The sequence below is a fragment of the Camelus ferus genome, chromosome 25 (assembly GCF_009834535.1).
Source record: "Camelus ferus isolate YT-003-E chromosome 25, BCGSAC_Cfer_1.0, whole genome shotgun sequence".
NCBI classification, from domain to species: domain Eukaryota; kingdom Metazoa; phylum Chordata; class Mammalia; order Artiodactyla; family Camelidae; genus Camelus; species Camelus ferus.
The window spans coordinates 2,728,155-2,750,008 of NC_045720.1; the positions used below are offsets into that span (position 1 = coordinate 2,728,155).

Below are 21,854 nucleotides of genomic sequence, written 5' to 3' on the forward strand. Positions count from 1 at the left end.
TGTGTGCGTGTCTGTGTGTGTGAGAGACGGAGAGAGAGAGAACGTTGACCACTTACTAAGCCCCTTATGCTCATGTGTATGTGTTTTTGTTGGAAGGCTGTTTTTGAATAGCTTCAGGTTTACGGTGAAACTGAGAGGAGGGTAGAGGGACTTCCCGTGTGTCCCTGACACAGCCCTCCTTTTCTTTTCAGTTTGTAAGTCTCTTTACATTTCAAGAAGTTGGTGTTTTCATTCACCTTTGTAACAATTTATTTACAAAAACCTCTCGTCCACCGGTCACGTCAACCAGTCTGTGTCCCCCTCGTGCCCTTTCTAGCCACTGGAGCTGCCCCAGGGGTGGCCGCCATCCTGATTTCTGGCATCACTGATTACCTTTTCAGTAAATCCTGGGGAGCCAGCTAGATGTTCACAGAGGAAGACATAACAAAAGTCTGTTCCAGCTGAAGTATCAATGTACTTGTGAAAGATAAAATGATAAATCAAGTTTTGGAAGAAAACATAGGGGACTATCTTTTAACTTTGGGGTAGGTAGAAATTCCTTCAACAGAGCATAAAAATGCTAACTCTGAAAGAAATTGTTGTTAAATTAGGCTACTAACGTAGTCTAATTAGAAAGAACTTCTCATCAAAATGTAGTAGAAAGGCAAGCCAGATACTTATATTTGTCAAATATAAATATAAATGTTTGACCGTAGGTTTTTTGATCCAGGATAAAGAATGACAGCAGATCATTAAGCAAAGGGCAGCCAACCCAACAGAGGATATCCAAATAGCCAATAAATAAGTGGAAAGGGGTTCAGCCTCACAGCCGGGTAAACGCACCCTGTGCTACTGTTACACACCTACCGAGTGGCTAAGGTGAGACCTGTAACACCAGGCGCTGGCAAGCGTGTGGAGCAGCTGGACCTTGCCTGCAGGCGGAGGTAGATGGGCACGACCTCTTCAGAAAGCTCTGACATTGTCTTTCTTTAATGTAGTCTCATGTTTTCTTGAAAGGTTTTCTTTGTCTTTGTACATTTGACCCATGTGGATTTAGCCCATGGTACAAGACAGAGTGGGCACCTGCCTAGACTCCTAGGGGGAGAAGAGTAGAGGTGGGCTGCCGTGTGTCCAGAGGACGGGCTCTGCCGTGTGAGTCTCGGGGTCCCAGGCAGGCCGCCTGCCTGCCAGTGTCGTAACTTTGGGTCCATTCCTTCCGGTGGCTGTGTTTCCTCGTCAGCACAATGGCAGCGGGAACTGCAGAGTGTTAATTAGCTAAGAGGGTTGGGGGGGGATCAAGTCAGTGACACGTGTGCAGTGTTGAGATCGTGGCCTCGGCACCAAGGTAGCGCTAGTGGGCCCTGGCCGCCCTCATCCCCTCGTTGTCCTGTCCGTGTTCCGGGTGAGCACCAGCGTGTCAGCACAGTAGATGACGTAGTCTAACCTTCTGCCTCTGAAGTGGATCTTCCTAATTCCTGTCGTCGTCTGCGTCTGGACCTCTGCTCTGGTCCAGGGCCCCCTGCCGTCTCTTTCTGTACCTGTTCCATGCTGCCTTGATTGCTCTGGCTTGGTACCACTCCCAGGGTCATCTTTTTTGGTGTACTTTCTGTGTGTATCATTCTTCTTTTGTGCACTTCCCTGGCTATTCCTGGTTTAGTCTTTCAAAACGAAATTTATAAGATGAACAGAAAATGCTGTTGGGATTCCAACTTGTGTGTTAATTTTGTGAAATTTTGTGAAAGTGGGTGTTTTCAGATATTGAGTTATCTGTCCCCGAATATGGTATGTGTGTTCAGGACTTCCTTTACATCCTTCAGTAAGATTTCATAGCTTTTTCCGTATAGATCTTCCATGTTAAACTAGCTCGTAAGTATTGTACAGTTTTTGGCCTTATCATGAATAGATTTTTTTTTTGGCCTTTTCCAATGTAAAATTCATACTGAGCACATAGCAGAATATACTTGATTGTTGTCTATCATATATTCAGCAACCTTGTTCATGTAATGAGTCATTTTTATTAGAACCTTAGATTATCTAGGTATACGATCATGTAATTAGCAAAAAAAAAAAAAAAAGAACTGGTTTAACTTTTCCCTCTCTAAACAATTTTTTCCTCTTCTCGTATTCACAGGTACCTTGAAGACCAACGTGTTTAATTACTGGTGGTAAAGGATTTCCCTGTCTTGTTTTAAATTTTGACTTCTCAGCTGAAAAGTGTGTCATTATTTAGGGTAAAGTTTGTTGTTGGGTTTTAGTGTCTTAAAGTGTCTTCAGTGTTTTTAAATTATGCCCTTCTATGCTTAGAAGTTTTATTAAGAGTGGCTACTGAATTTAATCAAGGGCCTTTTTTAGCCTTTATTGATATGATCCTGTTTTTCCTCTTTTAATGTGTTGTTAGTGTGTATTGACAGATGTGCTGGTATTGAGCATTTAACAGCTCCTGCTTGGCTGTGGAATTTTATTCTGACACTTTTTGTCTTCTCTTTGTGAGGACAGGACGCACTGGTTCTGTCAGGTGAACTGGAGGGCTTTTCATCACCTTGTGGCTGGAATTTATATTTATTTATGTATGTATGTATGTATGTATGTATGTATGTATGTATGTATGTGTGTATGTATGTAGGTATGTATGTATGTGATGGAAGTACTGGGGACCGAACGCAGGACTTCGTGCATGCTAAGCACACGAGCTGTACCGCTGAGCTGTACCCCCTCCACCCCGCACCGTTCTCTTGTGACCTGAAATGTTTGAAGTCAGAGTAGAATTATGTTTTCTGTGAAGGTGGATGGAGTCAGTCTGTGTGGCCAGCATGGTGCCTTTTTCGGGGACGGGTGTTGCACTGCCTTTTCAGGCTCTTCTGCAGCAACGGGTCTGCTCGGTCACCATTTCTCGTGTCGGCTTTGGTAATTCATATCTCTTAGCGTACCATCTGCGTCTCTGTGTTTTCAAATTGTTGCTCTGGAGTTGCAGTTCATCATTCTCTTAGAATCTTGCCAGTAACTTTATTTCTGTGTCCTTTTTCGGTCCTAAGCTCATCGACTTGAATTTGGCTCTTCTTTTCAGATTTGCAGAGGGTGTATTTATTTTAGCTGTCTTTGAAGGAGAAGCTTAGGGGCTAGGGTTATAGCACTTCTATTCACTTTCAACAATTTCAGTATTTACCTTCACAGATCCCCTTTTCCTAGTATCTTTTGGTTATTTTATCCTTTTCTTCTGCTATTCAATTTAAGTCTTCTTTAAACTTTAATCTCGTGTACTTGAAAGGTCATTTTCTTGCACAGCTTTTAATATGTTCTGCCAGTTTTGGTACTCTTAATTGTATTTCTACATAGTTTGAAATTACATTTCTATTTCTCTATTACATTATAATATTATTTAGGGTAATGTTACTTAATTTTCAAGTAGGCCCAGGGGTTTGGGGTCTCATTTTTATTATTTCTATTGTTATTGGCTTATGAGCTGAAAACATGGTTGTTTTAAACATTAATTATGTTTAATTTGTTACGGTCTTCTTTATAGCCAAGCATATGGTTGATTTTTGTAAATGTTCCATGAAAATAGAGTATATTTCTCTACTTGAGATTATAAGGATCCCTGCACCTTAGAAGTAAGTTACCGGTTGTATGAAGTAGAAGGAAACTAGGAGGGGCTGTCAGGGTTGACCCCGGGAGTCCCCGGAGCACCAGCCCTCCTCGTGCTCCTGTGTGCCACACCTGCCCACCTGCCCGTCCTGTGCCTTCTGTGGGGAAACGTCCCACTCCTGGATAAGACCACCTTCATATTTTGGCTCAGGAGCAGATTCAGTGGTGATGCTCTTGCTGATGTGAGGAAGACTAGAGGAGGAACGTGTTTTGAGGGAGGTCCCTGTGACCGGGCTGAGTGTGCAGTCTCTCCCCGACGTTCAGTGGGGATGTCATGGAAGGGTTGCATACATGAGTCCAAGTTCAGGGCTGGATATGGTACTCGTGCCTCAGGGCTGGACGGTATTGCTGGGCCATGCACAGCTAGGGAGGAGGCCGGGGCTTGGCACAGAGCCCTGTGGCACTTGAGCATTTGTGGACTGAGGAGGGGAGAAGCCAGCAAAAGGAAAGAGCACCAGGGAGGTGGTAGGAACCCCATGAGGGCAGATGCCACGAGGGCCAGGAGAGGAGAAGGGGCTGGGGACCCTGCTGCATGCTGCCCAGAAGCCCAGGGCAGAGAGGACGGAGGGCTGCCTGTGGGCCTCCCGTGTGGAGGCTGGAAGGCCTTAGAGAGTGCACCTGTTTCCCTGTGGAGGAGAGCTGAGTGTACAACACCTGTGAACTGTCCCTGCGGCCGTTGGTGCTTAGAGGGGACTTGGCAGGAAGGGCTGATAACTGTGGCGTTCTGAGAGGAGGCCCTAACCAGGCTGGTTGTGTGAGTCAGTGTGTAGGAAGCGTCACGTGCGAATGACCATTGTCATGAGGTGCTGGAAGGAGAAAAGACAGATGAGCGTGTTGTATCTTCACAAGACGGAAGAGAGTTTATTCTTCTTGGAAAAGTGAGCACATGTCTGTGTGGGAGGGTTTGGATACCTGCCCCGCCCCCAGCTCCGTCGCACTCTGGGCTTCAGTACATTTCACACACTTGCTCCAGTGCAGGCAGTAATGGGAATATTTTCCCGTTGGGAGTTGGGAGGGGGCTCAGGCCCTTCTCTGTCTGAAAAGGGAAGCAGAAGGTTCATTTGGACCAAGAATTGCCCGCGGTTCCCCTGGCGGCAGGCGAGGCGAGGCGGGGACTCCTTTCTGCTTCCTGTCTCTGTCTTGTTTTCGCTCCGTGGTGCTGGTGACCCCTACTCCAGCTCCTGTGGCTGGAGCGCTCCCCGGCCGTCAGGAGGACAAAGAGCAGGCGCGTGCCGAACCGTGAAGTGAGCAAACAGCGGTTCGCGACTGCTCCCCAGGAGAAGGGCGGCAAGGACAGTCGCTTTCCCCAGACGTCCAGTCTTGGGAGGTGTCTTCAGGAGAGGTCGGGACCATGAGGACTGCACAGGAGGGTTCATGTGCGTCTTTCTTCTGGGCCCAAAGTGTCTTCCTTTTCTTTCCAAAGCCCACTCATCTGGCCGACTTCAATCAAGTGCAGACCATTCAGTATTCAAACAGCGAAGACAAGGACAGGAAAGGAACACTACAGCTGAAGATAGCAGGTGCACCCGAGGTGAGGAGGCTCAGTGCGTCACCGGGGCAGGGGCGGGTGGGGAGGCACAGTGCTGTTTAGAAATGGTGGTTGTTTCAGGAGAGGGATGACGGTTTTGTGGGTTGTCAGAACCACGGCTTTCTCTTATGTAGTAAGTGTTACCTTACAGCTAATAACAGTTAAATGCCCTCAAGAATAGGAGACAGATTTAAAAAATCAATTGAGCTTTATTGTGGAGACGATGGAAGATTGTCTTGAATTACCAGGAAAACCCAGCTCTTAGAATGTTGTGTATGCGTGTGGTGAGCGGTGGCGTTTGCCAGACTGCGGTGTGGCGCGGGTGGTAACAGCTGGGATAACTGCCACCACAGCCGATCTTTCTGCCACATGTGTCGCCCACCATTCCACACTTAACACAGACTCCAGGAGCAGCACCTGCCACCCTCAGCGCTGAGCAAAAGAGGTGGCCGAGGTCCCCTGTGACCCTCGCTCTGCCAGCGAGGAAGCCAGGCGAGGTGGTGGTAGAGATGGGTCCGCCCAGTCAGTCTGGACCCAGAGCCGGTCCTGATCGTGGGCAGGGTCGTCATCCAGGGTGGGCACGCACGAGAAGTGGTCGTTTGGCAGCTGCTGCGCAAGATGACCTTTCTGAAAGTGGACAAAGCAGACACATCTGGGGAGTCTGAGCGCCCGGCCACTCATGAGGCACGAGTTGGGAGTTCCCAGGCCCGCACACCGGGCTCCCCGCTCTGCCGCAGCCTTGCCTGCATGTGTCCAGCTATGCTGCTGCACTTACTGTCGCCCCTCTGCTGCATGATTGCGGCATTCCTGAGGCTCTGGGAAGTGCATTTGAGTCTCAGGACTAAACAGACGGTACCAGGAAATATTATATCCCAATCGCAGATTGAAATGTCCAGCAAATATCTCCATAGTTTTCTTGTCTGCGGCATGGTTTTCAGGCTGTCCTCCCTTCTGCTTGACAACCCCCAAATGATTCTTAGGATAATGCACGCGAGATGAATGGTTCTTCAGAAGGAGGTCGTGATTGCTGTGTGAATTAGGACACACTTGTGCTTGAAAGGAAAATACAGCTTTGATTAGCTCCTGGATAACATTTAATGATAGGTCTTTAGGAAATTTATCAAAATTGCATGTTTTACATGAAAAGAGTGACTTCTAAGCTCTTAGGCAGAACGTGCTATCCATGCTAAAAATAATGAAATTTCACGAATTTAATGTTAGAAAAATTATGATGGATGGTTGATAAAAATTTTCTCCACGTTTGTCTAGTTTCTAAAATAACCCACACTTTAGCTTACTGACTTTCTAAATTCTTTCCTTAATTAGAGTGTGCCTGAGGGGCCAGACATTCTGGAGGAAAGTATTTTTCTTCACCTCCTTTTGTTGTAGAAAGGGAATCTCAGTTTAAGTGGTTCTTTTTTTCTGGGTTTGCCTTCTGTCACATATTCTAGGAATAGCATCCTTAAATATCAAACTTCCTTTTTCACTCAAACCTTCTGACAGATCCTGCTTCACTCCCACTCTTGTCTGTTTTCAAGTGCATCTAGAGAGCTGATGTCACAGGCAGCTGGCCCTTTGATTACTGGAAAGAACAATAACGGCCCTTTCTCGGTCTCTCCCCGGCTCAGCCTCTGACCGTGACGGCGCCATCCCTGACCATCGCCGAGAACATGGCCGACCTGATCGACGGGTACTGCCGGCTGGTGAGTGGGGCCGCGCAGTCCTTCATCGTCAGGCCCCAGAAAGGTGAGCGCCCCCACCCCGGCTGCAGCCCTTCTTGTGGGTCACTGCGTGACTGTGAAGGCCACACTGGCGCCTCAGCCCCGTGAACCCGCGCTCTTGTTTTTCTAGGGAGCGGATGCAGCTCACAGCCTCGGGGCTGGGTTTGGATAGAGGCTAAGGAAGATGTTGTTTGTGTTTAGACTATTTTGAGCAACATGCTTAAAGTATTTTCTAGGTTACCGTTAGTATTTTTAAATAAACTTTTGGGATTGTTTTCTGGGTTAGAATAAAAATGTGCCCTGTAGCTCATGATTAGTGAAGTCTCTTTCCTGTTTTTCTTGGAGAGCTCCAGCACTCAGAGCAGTCACAGAACAGAGCTGATCCTTGGCCGTGATGTGCTGGACCCCAGAGACAAGGCTCTGTCTCCTCAGCCTTCTGCAGGAGAGTAGGAAGGGGTATTTCAGAGGACTTGGATTTCTGAAATAAGCGGAAGTATTCCCAGCAGAATAAGACATGGTGGTAGCAGGGAAAAACTGGGCTTGGAGTCGTATCAACCTGTAGATTCAGATCACGAGTCCTCTGCTGCCATTTTCAAAGAACTTAGCTCTCGGTGCCCCAGTTCTCGCTCCCATAAAATACGAAAGGCGGTACCTGTCGTCCCTTGGGTGGGGGAGTCGGCCTGGTGTGTGTGGGTGGCTGGCACCGTGCTGGCACAGGTGGTGCTCGCACATTTCAGCATTGCCGTTGGCCCCGATGCTGCTGCCGTCTGCCGAGTGGTGCTGACAACTCTGAGCCTTGGCTTGGAGGCTCCTCATCCGTCAGGGAAGGACACGTACTATGTAGCCTGACAGGTGGGTCACAGTCGTCCCCATAAAGCAGCCGGCCCTGTGGCAGGTGGACACAAGGCCCCTGCCTGCACTCACCTCTGTGAGTAGGGTGCTTACGGAGGGGGAGTTGGGAAGGTCCGCGGCGCTGGGTCTTCTGGGGCCGAGGATGTGGGGAGGCACAAGGCAGGCAGAGGACAAAGCCCTAGACTCCGGTGCTGGCGAGCAGGAAGCCCAGCCCGCCTGCAGCGAAGTCCGTGGTGCTGACAGCGTGGTGGTGGGCAGCGGGGCAGTGGGTGTGAAGCAGAGCATCACTGGAAGCTTTGCTTAAACGTCAGTGTCATGATGTTGTGCTCTGAAAACCGTATCTAAAGCCATAAAAGTCAGTAAGCACATGGATTCCAGGACGTGGCTAATCTAGCAAAAATGTTCTCTCACTGTGATCAGATCAGTAAAGTCTGTTCACTTATGTTTTTTTCTGAATTGTAGTGCATATTTATCGTAGCTTTCTTTATATGAAAGGTAATGAATTTGCTTTTAGAAATATCTCAAGACTGCTCTCAGTTTAAAAAAACTTTTGCATCCATGAGCTCTTGAGTTTTCATTTTGTGCTTTAAACAGAGGCATATACCTTGCAAGCATTATTGAAGTGTTTGGGGAAAATTGCGTCACATAAAGGTAGTATTCTGTGAAAAATGTTAAATGTGACGTATTGCTTGTCTCCTTTTTAGTAAATAAATTTTTTTCATTTCATCCTAATTTACCATAATGTTCTTTATTGGTTTGTTGGTATACAAAAAAATTACATTCAGACAGTAGGCATTAAATAAGCTGTTCCGTGTTTCAATTTTTACATCTTCCTGTGTTGGTTTTTAATTGGCTTTTTTTCTCCTTTAGGGAGAAACATTTTGATATCAAGTCTCATGAAATGAGATGCATTAAAGTCATCGTACATATGAAAACAGCATAAATGAAAATACTTCTCGTAAATACCTAGCAAGGCATTGGTTGCTGCCAATGTTGTATTGTCATTATAGAGTTAGTTATTAAGCTTGGATATTTACTTATTATTCTAAATCACAGCATATCTATTTATTACATGGCTATTTTATAACAGATACCTAAAGTGAAGCTGTATTGCTTAATTGAAATAAATATTTTAAGTCAAACATTTTTAATGGATTATAGTCAGAAATATGTAGACAAGAACACTGCGTTTTTTTATGTAGTCTTTTTTTTTTTAAGAATTTCAAATAAATGTGACATGTTTCTACAACTCTAATTTACCGTTGTCCTGGTAATGTACTTTGAATAACAGTTATGTGTGTCCCCAGACGTCTTCTCTGGCTTATAAACTGCTTACCGGGAAGCAGCAGCTGCCTGCTCGTGAGACAGCCCACTTGTGTGATCTGCGGTTTCCGTACGTGAGCTCGGATGTGCCCGGAGCACTCTGTTAGCCCTGTGAGCCACCGTGATTCCTTAGAATTCATAAATGCTTTTAAAGGTGGTTTCACTGGGGCAGAAAGCAGTGGGTCACGGGCCAGATGCCCTGAACCGGGTCCCACCGGCCCCGCCTGACCTAGGCCTCTATTGTGAGGCGTTGTCTGACCTTTACCTGCATGAAAACTATGTAGCAGTTTTTCAATTTTAGTAAAATTCTCAGAGGAAAGTATTGTGCAAATCACGGATAGAATTTCACCGTCCTTGAGCAGACTTTCTGCAGTAGAATGACAGTGGATACTGTACGTGTGAGGGAGGGGCTGTGTGCTTGTCACTGTGACACAGAACCCGGAAGACAGGAGGAACAGATTTGACAGAGCTCTTTAGGATATAAATATGAAAATGACACAGAAGGGGAACATTTGTAACACATGCAATGAAGAATTAAAATTTCTTGTTTCTGAAGTGTTCATACCAGCTCATGATATGAGACAACCCAGGATGAAAATGTGCACATTGTAGAATGCACTCGCGTGTGTTCATTAAACACGTGGACATAGATGGCACCCTGTGCCCCGGAATGCAGTCAGGTAGCGAGAAGACGGGTCACACACACTCTTGGTGGGGCTCGGGAGGCACACTCCCTCTCCCCGTGGCAGCGTGAGTTGGTACCGTGTGTTCAGAGGACAGTGTCACTGGGCCTCCCTGCATTAGTGCCCCTCCTAGACACCAGCCCTACAGGGTGTTCACCGTCCACTGTCTACACTAGCAGAAAAGTAGAACACCCGAGTGTCCCCGGGGTGGGAGCTAGTAAGTAAGGGAGGAAGCCTGCCTACGCTGTGCAGCTGTTTGAAGGGACAAGATAGCACTGTTTTTGTGCTGAAAACCTGCATGCATGTGTGTGTATGTATCCAAACCTACATGTATTTATAAGAATAAAAGAAGTCTGGGAAGTTAAGTGTGGAGGATGGAACTGTGTGTGAAGCAGAGGAAGGAGCCTCCAACTTTCCCACTTTTTCTGTCCCCGTTATATACCTTTATGATTTAAATGTGTTACAATGAATATATATTGTTTAATTAAAACACGATAGATAAAAATTTTTATTTAAAAAGTAAAAGTCTCAGTTCAAAAATCAAAATTAAAATGTGGATTAATACAAGATACATCCTTATCTCTAAGGAAGTTGAATATTCAGAGAAATGAGATAACTCATAAATGACAGGAGAAGACGTATTATTCTTTCAGTGTATAAATTTAAAGCAGTGTCAAAAATTAACTCCTAGAATTGGGTGTTTTGGTTAGTGAGTACTTAGGGTTTTTTACGTAATGCTGAAGCTGATAGTGTCTGTTGCTGTTTTTCTCGATATTCTGTTACTTTCTTACTTACTGAAAATTTACTTTCTTAGGATCCTTCATTGTTAGTCAGCTCGTTTTCAGCCTTCTTCTGACTTCTGCCCAGCTTCTTATGAAGTCTGTAGTAACCAGGTATTTCATAACCTGGTTCTTTTCTCTCCAAGGAAATAAAAATTTCCGCAAAGAGCACAAAATAGCTGCAGGTGGCCCTGATGTGTCATTTGAAAATCCGTGTTACTAGTTGACAGTGTGGAGTGTGAGGAGGATGGTAGTGGCAGCATTCATGGGGTAATAAACCCATGGCAGGGTTCTCCAGTTACCCTAAGTCTGGTCTTCATGATATAACATGGTTTTCTTGAAATCTGGATGTCAGAAGGTCAGAGTGAGGACGCTGGATGCAGTTCTGCAGCGTATTGGGCATTCTACAGCAGCGGTGTGCACGTTCTCGCTTATTTAAGCCTCACAAGTATCCAGCCAATTAGGTGTTAGGACCTCTGTTTTACAGGTAAGTAAGCAGTAGTTCAGAAAGAGCTACCCACTTGGGGTCCAAGGCTGGTTCAGTTCTTCATTGACCAAGGAGTGGTCTGAGAGCCTGTGGAGTGCAGGGCACCTGCTTGGTGTGGGGGGCCTGTGGACGGGGCCAGTCCGACCTTCTCACTGTCCGATGCTCTGAAAGGACTCTGTTAGTAGCCGGAGCACCGGAGGGCCTTGGAGGAAGTCGCGCCAGAATTGAGCTTTGAAAGATTGAGAAATGATATTTCTTCCAGAAGGAAGAGCCTCTTTCAAGGGGTGGAATGTGCAAACAGCATGACGTGTCCGGGGACGTACAGCATACGGTCACATGGGACAGGGAGATGGGAGAGACGAGACGAGGGCAGCCTGGGGAGCGCGGGGACTGGTGGGCTGAGTTCACGGGCAGTGCGAGGACAGCGGCTGTGACTGCTCTAGGGGTCGCCGAGGAGCTGCCTGGGATACAGCAGAGGAAGCCCCCCACGGGCACACCGAGGTCGGGATGCAGAGCTGGGTGGTAGCCGGTAGAAACCAAGTGGTGCCCTGTGGGTTAAGCTGAGGTGCTTACCTTTCAGCCTGAGTTACCGCAAGACACCAGAGTATTAAGTGGGGGAATGACTTTAAACTTGTATTTGGGGAGGATTACTCTGGGAGAAACTTAGCTCGGGGACAGGTGAGTAGAGAAGATCAGCTGGGAGCCTGCGAGACTAAACCAGCGGCTCGGCGCTTCCTGGCTCGTGAAAGGAAGGCAGGAGAGGGAGCGTCTCCCCCACCCCGGGGAGCTCTGCGGGCTGCTGGGCTCCTAGGGGCCTGGCACCCCAGGTCCTCTGGCCACGACGCAGCCTTGGGTTTGTCGTCTTTGTATTCTAGGTGCTCTCTGCACAGGGTTGGTGTTGCTGCAGACTGTCCATCCAGTGCTTGGTAGAGAGTGTTGGCCTTGCTTACGACAAATCCTTCATCTTCTAGATCTCCTGGGGAGGAGGTCTTTCACCATCTACCCCGAAACTTTGTTTTGATTAGGCCGTACCATTTTAAACAGTATGCAGCCACAGTGAGTTTGTCATAAATACTGAAAATAAAGCCAAGAAAACCCAAGATAGACAGAATAGTGACTTACTTCAAGTGTTACTGCTGAAATTCTGGAGTAGAACTCATCTTCTTCCTCTGATTTCTACACTGAATCTTTTCAAAAGGAATAGAAGGAGCCTCATCTCTCTTTTTCTTTTTTTTCCCCCAGAAGGTGAACGGGCTTTGCCATCGATACCAAAGTAAGTGCTGCCTTGGGTGTCTTGTTCCCTTGTTGTGCTACAGACTGTGAGGAAACCACTTTGCTTTATTATCCGTTTGCCTGAGTGATCACATTTCTACTTACATGATTTTGGAACAAGAAAACAAGTATTTCCAGAAAGAAATCAAATCAGTCGTAAATCATATTATCTATTTAAGTTTAGTTGAATGTGTAGAATGAATTTTCCCTGTAAGCTCAGTGCGGAAACGGTCCTAGTGATGACACTGTGGGGCCTGTCGTTAAACAGTCATTGTAGTTGGTGACAGTCTTTATAAAAACCTATAAAAATCGGTACCATTCTGGCTATTTTACAAGTGAGAAAATTAAGAATATGAAACTTACAGTAATTTTGAAATTTGTGTATGTCATGAATTTCATAGTAGATGTGTTGATCTATAAAATGAGAAGAATGCCAAAGAGCTTATGTAATAACTTCTCTACTCTCAGCCAGTGTGCGAGGAAGTGAGGCACCAGAGGAAGGTTACAGTCTAGACATTCAGAGGTACAGGTGAATAAACACGGCCGTGCACTGAGCGCTCAGAGAGATCTGAGCAGAGTCCCAGGGCACCTGCAGAGGAGTCTGGCACCTGAGAGGCCACCAGGTGTAGGGATGAGGCAGAATCTGAGCGCCACCTCTGTTCTGTCACTGTCCTCCATCACCGTCCACGCCAGGTCCTTCCATTCTGCCTCCTCAATCTTTCAGGTCCATCCGCTTTTCCCTCCCATGATCCCTCCCCAGTTTTTAGCTGTCGTGATCACCTGTCTGGGCTCCTCCTGTAGACTCCTGTGTCAGGGTCCCCAAGACCACCCGATTCAGTGGTTCTCTGTGAGGAGCTGTCGGGACTCGGCATAAAACTCACGGCTGGGATAGTTGGCCGCAAAAGAAGACAAAGCAAAAGCGGCCCAGGGAGAAAGCAGTGGCAGGAAGTTCCGGGAAACCAGGGGCGGCGCGCGGGGCAGGACACGCCCACTCCTCAGGAATGGGCGAGATAACCCCTGAGGATGCTCAGTAGAGCCTCAGCGCCTGGGAGTTCATGGGGCCTGGTCACGGATGCACACTGTGCTTGGCAGGTCCCAGAAGTCCAGACTCGCAGAAGGAAGGCAGGAGCTTTACAGTGAACCGCATGATTTGTGCAGACAGGCTAAACACCAGCTAGGGGTGGGGGAAACCCTCCCAAAGTCCGGGTTCCCACACAGCAGCCAAGGGCCGCCTCCTTTTGCCTGCCCTCCCACCCAGCATCCCAGCCATTCTCTCCAGCAGGCTGAGGGGCATCCTGAGCTCGCTGGCCCTGCCTCTCCTCCAGCCTTGCTTCCCGCCCCTCACACTCACTCCAGCTGCACTGACCTCCTTTGGTTCCTTTCTTTCCCCCACGACCCACCCACCCTTCCTCCTCCCTTGTCCTCAGCTGGACTCTGCTCAGGTCTCTGCCTGCCTCCCCTCCCCTGGGAACCTCCCACGGTCCCTAGTCCTGGGGAGCATCACTTTGCCATCATGCTTATCACAGTTTAAAAAATTACCTCTCTGCTTTTCACACCCCTGTGGCCTCGTTCATGGCCAGGGTCACGTGGTGTTGCAGACCTGACACTGGGCAGTATCTGGCACCTAGTAGGTACACAGCAGCTGAGCGGGTGAGTGGAGGGGTGGGTGAGACCAGCTTTCTCTTAGTTTTTAGGTCATGTGTTTCACAAACTCAAAAATACCCCATAGATACTTATTAATGCCCCAAAGCAGGCAAGGAGCTAGTGCTCAGAGTATCTTGAATTGTGGAAAGTCTTTAAGAGATGACTTCAAGGATTAAAACTTACAGGAATCATAAACAGATATAAAAAGGTAGATTAGAAGCGGTAACAGACACTAGAGGAACCCAACAAATAAAGCAAACCGTGAAAGAGCAGAATTCCCACAAACTGTAGAGCAGCAGACCCTGTTAGTGCTGTTGGTCAGAGAAGTGGGGGAACCCCTGCAGCCGTGAGTGAGCTGGCTGAGCAACACCCCAAAGCGCAGCGTGGCGAGGGTCGACCCCAGTGTTTTTTCGGCAGAGCCAGAAGTAAATGACGTGATCTGCTTAGGAACATGCACCCTGGGGCTGGCCAGTGCGTGGAGCTCAGGGACAGTTGTGATGAGTCATGTAGCTGCTGTGCTTGTGTGGAAAGCGGCTTTGGTTGGACTTTTCTAGTAAAGGTACCATTTCAGATATTTAGAGAATTCAGTAAAAAGAACTCAAGTCTACGGCTTCATGCAGTAATCCTTAATTACAGAGGTTATGCGGTTGCAAATTGAGTATTTATGGTTCTCAAAAATGATACATTAAGGTCTAATGTTTCCTAGTGTGAGTCCCGTGTGTACTAGAAAAAGTTTCTACTCAGTTCTACAGTAAATGCTTACATAGCTGGAAAAAGTTTTCTTTTATAAAAAAGCATAGTAACTTTGATGTCGAAAGACCGCAGGGTTCCTTCTTCCTCTGTGCTTTATGCTTTCCACAGTTTTTAAGCTGAACTATGTCACTAAAACTTTTGGCCACATTTTTATTTTATGTGGGTATATGTGTAAAACACTGATGTTGTTGAGCCATTTCATGAAATAAATAGCCAGATACGTTAAACTTAACCTTTTTTCAGTCTGTAAATAACAACAGTATGTATTAAATGTACTGCCTGCTCTTTTGCATGCTCTGAATTTAAGGACCAGGCATATAGTGGTACTTCAGAATGCGTTTTAGAGCAAATTTCAGGTCCAGGTGTTCTTTTCCCGTGTTATTTTATAACTTTGGCCAGTCCCTTGCAGTCCAGCATTTTAATGTAACCTGAGTCCTGTCCACCGTGTTGACTAGCGTGGTGGTGCTTTCAGGCACTGGCCTGGGCTGCTTCCTCGGAGCAGTTCGGCGCTCCTTCTCTTGTCTGTCTTAGTGTCTGATCTTTGTAACGTTATGGCAGTCTGGTGGTTTTAAGGGCCTTGGGTGGTGGAATCCAGTCTTTTACAAAATCACCCCTCCAGAATGTGCAGTCTCTGTGGGAAGGCGCGTGGCGGTCCTGATCCTGGGCAGCACTGGGTTTGAGAGAACAGCGGGGTTTGGTCTGAAGGTGGCACTCACGGTTTGCACCTCTGTTGCAGGCTGGCCAACAGCGAGAAGCAGGGCGTGCGGACCCACGCTGTCTCCGTGTCAGGTAAGAGGCCTGTGCGGGCGGCGGAGGGGAGCATCCCGGGTGGTGGCTGTCTGCCCGTCTTCATCATGAGCACTCCTCTGTGGGAGAGCTTATGGAAATTACTCATCCCCACTACCCATATTTGCGTAATTTTATCATTGCAAACAAGTTTAAATACGGCTCTTAGGTTTTTTTTTAGAAAAGATATACACGTGTAATACTGGATCACTCATAAGATTATATAGAATTCCAAGCTGTTTTTCAGTTTTAATTCTATGTTAATTATATTTAGAGTGAAGATTTTTACTTTTGATTATAATTTATCTTTGCAGTTCAGCAGAAATTAACAAATACTTTATCTATTTATTAGTTTTTGAAGTTCAGGAAATGTGAAATGTTTTTAAACAGCTTTTGTCTTTCACAATCAATATGGTGTTTGAATATTGGTTTTTAAAAAATATAGTTAAGATATTGGCACAAGCATTATCTTAACTATTTGCTGGTGTGATAAGTGTGGTGTGCTTTCCTTGATATGTTTTCAAAATACATGTGCCTTTTCTCCCTATTTGAAAATGTGGAAAATAGAGGAAAGGTGGGAAAAAGGAAAAAGCATCTTCTATGGACCCAGGTTTGGTATCTTAAAATACCTATACTACACGTGTGTGTATATGTGTACACACACATATATAATATGTTCTTGTATATGTCATTTTTCTAAAATACTAGCTTCCTCATAACTCTAGCACCTGACTTGAAAGAAATCTAACTCCTGTTAGTTTAATTTACCTTGAGTTAATTTTTATCTGGAATTTAGTTTTGTGCTTTTGCTTTGTTGATGACTGAATTATTAATATTCTCACATACAAATATAATGGCTTTTTTTATTGTCCACAAACATCCCACAAGCCTCCTCTCAAGAAATATTTGTTTCACATGCTTAGCAAAGACCCTCACGTGGTGGAGGGTGTGGGGCAGGTGCGGGTCGTGCTGTGGCTCAGGAGACCGATCAGCTCCCGGGGGGCAGAGAGGAGTCGGTGCAGGCGCTTGTCCTGCTGGGCAGTGTCGCCTGCAGGCTGCAGGGTTGCTGGCACATCATTGGCTCCCCTGGTCGCTCCTGACCCCTAACCCGGCAGTGACGCGGGGGGCGCCGAGCAGCGCTCAGTATTTCCGCTTGGGGGGCCCGTCCCTGCTTGGTCCATGGTGGGAACAGATGGTTGAGGAGACGGAGGACAGGCCCTCAGGGGTCAGGGGCTGTGATCTAGCTGGAGGGGGAAGGCCCCCTGTTATGAGTCGGCCTCGTTGTTCCTTCCTCCTTATCCCTTAACCACTCAAGTTCGTACTCCAGTCCCTTCACTCCATGAGTCCTTTGATTGCTGCCACCTGAAATTTCTGAAAGAGGCACTTCTCTGGGCAGGAACTTTCAGGAGTAATTTACAATCCGAGAGATGAGGTCTTGACTTCTTAGCTAAGCCCCAGTAGCCTGCCTCCCCTCCTCCGTCCGCAGCCTGCCCCGCCCCCCATCACTTTCAGCCAGGTAAAGCTGGAATCGTGCCTCTCCGCCGTCTCCTTACCTCTAGCTCTGCTCGAGCTGCTCCACCACCAGCATGCTCTTTTCACACATCAGATCCTTTCCATTTTTCAGTGATGCTGACTCACATGTGCCTCCAGTTTGGCGGTTTACCCACATGGGCAGAGAAGGCACTCAGTGCCAGGAGGATGTTCAGTGACAGGACTAATGTTTTGGATTCTTGTACTGTTGATCCTCCATCGTTCAGCCTATGGCTTGCTCCCTTTGGTGGAGTTGGACTCAGTGTGTCTTATTTATATCTTCCACAAAGACTGTAGAGCATAACATCTCACCAGCCTGGCCAGCAGGAGCCGGTGTCTTTTACTTAACCTATAAGCTATGAGGTTGACTCCTACAAAGCTGACATTGTTGCTAAACCCCGAGGTTATTTGTTTCCCTAGCAACCTGGAAACCCTGCACCATATGAGTGTGGTACTGGTGCCGAGGGGCCCTCGTCCACTTCCAGATCCCTGCAGAACCCTGCCCTCCTCCCCCCACCCATAAGCTCATCCGTCTCCAGTCTAACTACAAGCCCGCCGTGGTCATTTGCTTTTCCGTACGCTGCGTTCTGTTTGACCCCCAGCAGACCCTACAAGGTGGATATTACACCAGTTTTACGTGAATTCAGTCAGATACTTACCAAGGCCCGCTGGGCCGGGCCCTTCTCCACATGCTGGGGGCAGCAGTGAACAAAGCCAGGTCCCTTCCTCCGTGGAGGAGACAGACCAGAGACACTGAATTAAGACAAAGCAAGTAAATGGAGTTGTGGGATTGCTCTTTAAAGTTGTGGCCAAGAAAAGTCCCTCTGAGCAGGTGACTGAATGTGGTGAGAGTTGGAATCTGCAGACATCACAGGACTGCGATCCCTGAAGCAGGAGCATGGCTGACGCAGGCACCAGCCGGGTGGCAGAGAGCAGGGCAGAGGGCTCGGAGATGCCATGGGCAGGGCGGTCAAGGTCACACACAGCTGAGAGGTGACATGTCTCTTTTACTAAGTACTCAGTGTGGTGTGCACAGCACTGGGGATTGTTTAATCCCTACGGCAGCCTCACGAGGTCTCTGTCATCTCCCCACTTCACGGATACGACGAAAGAAATCAGAGAGGTGAGCAAGCTTGTTCAGGGTCACCCAGCCTAACGTGCTGGGCTGGGACTGAACTCAGGTACTTACTGCCCTCTAGGCTATACTGCCTTTCAGTGCCAGTTTAAGGACATTACCCCAAGTCACCACTTGGGAAGATGGAGAAGGTGGGACTCACCTGACTCCCCCGTTTACATTCACCTGAAAGTTCTCACTTGACCTGCAAGATGCCTCCACCTCCTGCAAGCCTTCCCTGGCCACTCCAGGAGCCTTCTTCCTCAGAGTTCTCTAGCCCACTGTCCATCTCACCGTTGTGGATAGTCTTTAAGTGGATGTAATGATTTTAGAAACCTTGTCTGCTAGACCACCATAGGCTAAGACATGTTCTGTCTGTCATTTATTGTCTGAGATGTAGTGTTTAGTAATTATTTTTAAGTGAATCGATGGAGGCCTGAGCATGTTATGGAGCCGTGCTGAGACCTGGAGGAATGCCTTCCAGACACAGGAGCAGGAGGAAGAAAGGCAGGGACCCTCAGAGCGAGCAGTGGCCGTGAGAGCTGCTGGACTCAGACGATCCCTGTGAGCCGGTCACCGTGAACCGTCCTGAGTGCTTTCCTAGGAGGTTTTGGGCACGTGGCATGGGGGCTAGGCAGAGGAAGAATGAGGGTCCTGATAACTTCAGACAGCTCTCAACTCTTGAAGGGTCCCTGGCTGGGAAGTAAAGTGATACCCTTACATTCCGGAGACGAAGTACCGGGTGCTCCCTTGCACATCTGCTGGCAACTCATCTTCAGGGAGCACAGTTAAGCTGCTGCTGAACATACACAGAGTTACCTGTGCATTCTAGACGGAGCTCATCCATAAAGGCAGTGTAAGGCTAACAGGTCTACAAAATGTCTAGCAGAGCTGTGCACTTCCTTGGGCACAGTTTTCTGAGGGCCTGGAGTAAGTTGTTAGGAAACTTGTGCTTTTAAGGAGCTTGGTTAGAACTGGGACGGACAGGCCATTGCTTGTGCTCGGGGTCTGTAAGCGTGGTCAGAGCGGGCTGGGCCTGGGTGGGGCGCGTGCTTGAGCGATGTTTGTGTGGGTGAGAATTCCCCAGGATACAGGAATTTCCGGGGAAAATCAGTGAGGAAAGCTGGGTTTAAATGTTTTAGAGGTGTACACGTTGTTTCCTGTTTGGCTGGCTTCTGTGTTTGGGGGTTTGGGTTTTTCAGTAACCAGGCCCTGCATCAGGTGGTAGAACCTGAAGTGTAGCCAGGAGTGCAGGTGACAGCGTGGCTCGTGTCCCACGTCTGGGTTGTAGCGGGGGACTGGGGATCATAAACAGTTTTCTCTCTGGTGTCTCTGTCACAGACAGCACGGCAGTGACCTTTCCCTTTCCTTAGATATTTGAGTTGATCGTCTCTGCTGAGCCTTGGTGCTCAGCAGGTGCACTTGACGATGATACTTTTTCAGTTTTCATTACCAACTTGAAAAACATTTTTATAACTTTGTATCAGCTTTTTTGGTTTAGTTGTTAATCATGGAGCCTCATTCCACTTGTATAAGATTACTGTTAATGTTTTTCAAGTTAGTGACTGAAAATTGTTCTAAAGTAAAATATACTTAATAAAATAAACGTTATTTGCATTAAGCTACTTCATTACAAATTCTGGAACAGCTACCGTATATGTGCAGAAGCAGTTTGTGAACGGAAGAGTTCTGTGAAATACAAGGTGGAATACGTATGGCCCATAATAATTATTTGCATTTTTTTCCCCTTTTTTTCTTCTGGAGCTCTGGGTCTGTTAGTCACTCCCTGCCATGCCACTGCTTTGTGAATACAGGAGACGCTTACGTGTGAGTGAGGCTCGGAGCTCCTGCCTGGCACATTCTCTGCCCTTACCTTGTTTAACGCTCAGGACCTCTTCCTTGCACTGTTTCCACTTTACAGAGGAGGAAATTGAGACTCGGAGCTGAGGTGCAGGCCTGGCTCCCGGAGCTGGCAGTGCTGGGGAGCCTGATGCAAGCCCCAGTCCTGGGCTCCAAAACCCAGCGTCTCCGCATCAGAGCAGCTGAGCCATCGGGAAGGCTTGCACTGCTCACGTGTGGAAGGGAGGGTACTTCGGAAGCGTCTGAGTGTGGCTTCAGAGTAGTTTCTCCCCGTTTATCAGGAATGGCATAGTACTGCCTCGTTTCTGACTGTTCCGTCGGAGTACGGAAGCCAGCCCCGGACTCAGGTTTGAAAGGCTCCTTCTGTCTGGTGCACGCCTGCTCTCGCTCTCGGTAGTGCTGGGATTTAGAAGCTAGTCTCGGTCTGCGCTAGAAGCTTGAGCCAAACGAAAGCTTTTAGGAATTCTTTTTTAAATGCCCTAATTTAGAGTATTGTCACCTGGTTCACGTGAAGTTAATTTTTGTAAATTGTATGCTTTACTACACAACTTAATCAAGTTAGGGCTACATAGTAATTGTGGTATTTATTAAGATCAAACTACACGAGTCAACATAAAATGTGTTCGGTATTTTTATAAGCAAGTTACCGTGTGAATGAAAGGATGTCATCATGCTTTTGAATTCTGAGTTTTTCAACTTTTTATCCTGGGAAATTTCACACGTGTGCACAAGTAGAAAGAATAGAATTGTATGGTGATGGTCACCCAGGTTCAGTGGCTAAAACCCAGTCGCAGCTCTGCCTCCAGCCACTCACACGTCACATGCTTCCCGCTGGTTGTCTTGAAGCAAATCTAAGGTGTATCATCTATAAATATTTCTAAAAGGTAAAGATTTTAAAACAAGATTATTATACTGTAAGGAAGTTAACAGCCATTCCTTAGTACCAGCCGTCTGGTCAGTGTTCAGATTTCCCTGGTTAAGGCACCTCACACGCAGTGTCGTCCCGTCAGTCAGGCCATCAGTGCTGTGTGCTTGGCTGTGTCTCCTCTCTGTGGGCTGGGCCTCTTTTTTCTTTTTTTCTTTTTCTCTTTTCTTCATTGCAGTTTATCTGTTGAAGGAATTGTGTCACTTATGCTGTGTTCCCACACTCTGGTCTGGCTGATTGGAGCTTCACGAGGTTGTGTTGGGCCAGTTCCTCTGTGGCCCTGTGTTCCTGAATTTCCTATAAGCTGGTCTTTAGGATCAAGAGAAGTTTGGTTAGATTTGGGCTCAAAGATTTTGTTTTTACAAGAACACGCCATAGGTGATGTGGTAGCATCTGGCTGTCTCTGTGATGCTCAGCTGATGGGTAGGTTTGGTCAGTCTGTGGTCCGTTTATTAGAAAGTCCTGTGAGCAGTTCACCTATTGGCTTTGACGCTACTGATGATCGTGCCTGGATTTCATTTGGGTCCCCAAAGCAGTGCCTCCAAGTCACCATCGTTTATTCAGCTGCTGCACTTCTGAAGACAGCCTTCCCCCGTCCGCTGTGGCGTTCCCCTGAGGAGCCGCCCTGCTCCCGGGGAGGCTCCCAGGAGGCCTTTTGGATCTAAGGCCCCGTCACTCCATTCACTCCTGATGTCACTCAGAATGAAAGCCGGAGCCCTGCCCGTGGGCTCCTGATCTGCTGCTTCATCGAGTACCATCCAGTGCCATCGCCCTGCCTGACCTCCCACTGTTCCTCTGCTCCCGGATGCTTTGAGCGAGTGACTGCTTCCGGACTTAAGGCTGCAGCCTCACAGGAAAACACCCCCTGTCCTGCCTCTGCTCTGGGTTTCTCCCTCCGTGGCACTTACGTGTTGGCATACCACGCAGCTGACTGACTTTATCAACTCTTCGCCAAACCAGCACGTGCAGCAGTCAG

The 21,854-nt window shown here is 47.5% G+C and overlaps 1 protein-coding gene across 8 annotated transcripts in view; it reads left to right on the plus strand.

Moving 5' to 3' along the window:
• PTK2 (protein tyrosine kinase 2) overlaps positions 1 to 21,854 on the plus strand; it is a 200,158-nt gene that overhangs the window by 112,284 nt on the left and 66,020 nt on the right. For 2 of the 8 annotated variants that reach the window (XM_032467711.1, XM_032467707.1), the window contains 4 exons: positions 5,045 to 5,152; positions 6,778 to 6,895; positions 12,237 to 12,267; positions 15,400 to 15,452. In XM_032467711.1, the coding sequence (XP_032323602.1) occupies positions 5,045 to 5,152; positions 6,778 to 6,895; positions 12,237 to 12,267; positions 15,400 to 15,452 (310 nt within the window). Of the gene's footprint in view, positions 1 to 5,044; positions 5,153 to 6,777; positions 6,896 to 12,236; positions 12,268 to 15,399; positions 15,453 to 21,854 lie in introns of those variants that run through there. The other 6 variants (XM_032467702.1, XM_032467704.1, XM_032467703.1 and 3 more) reach the window with 4 other exon arrangements.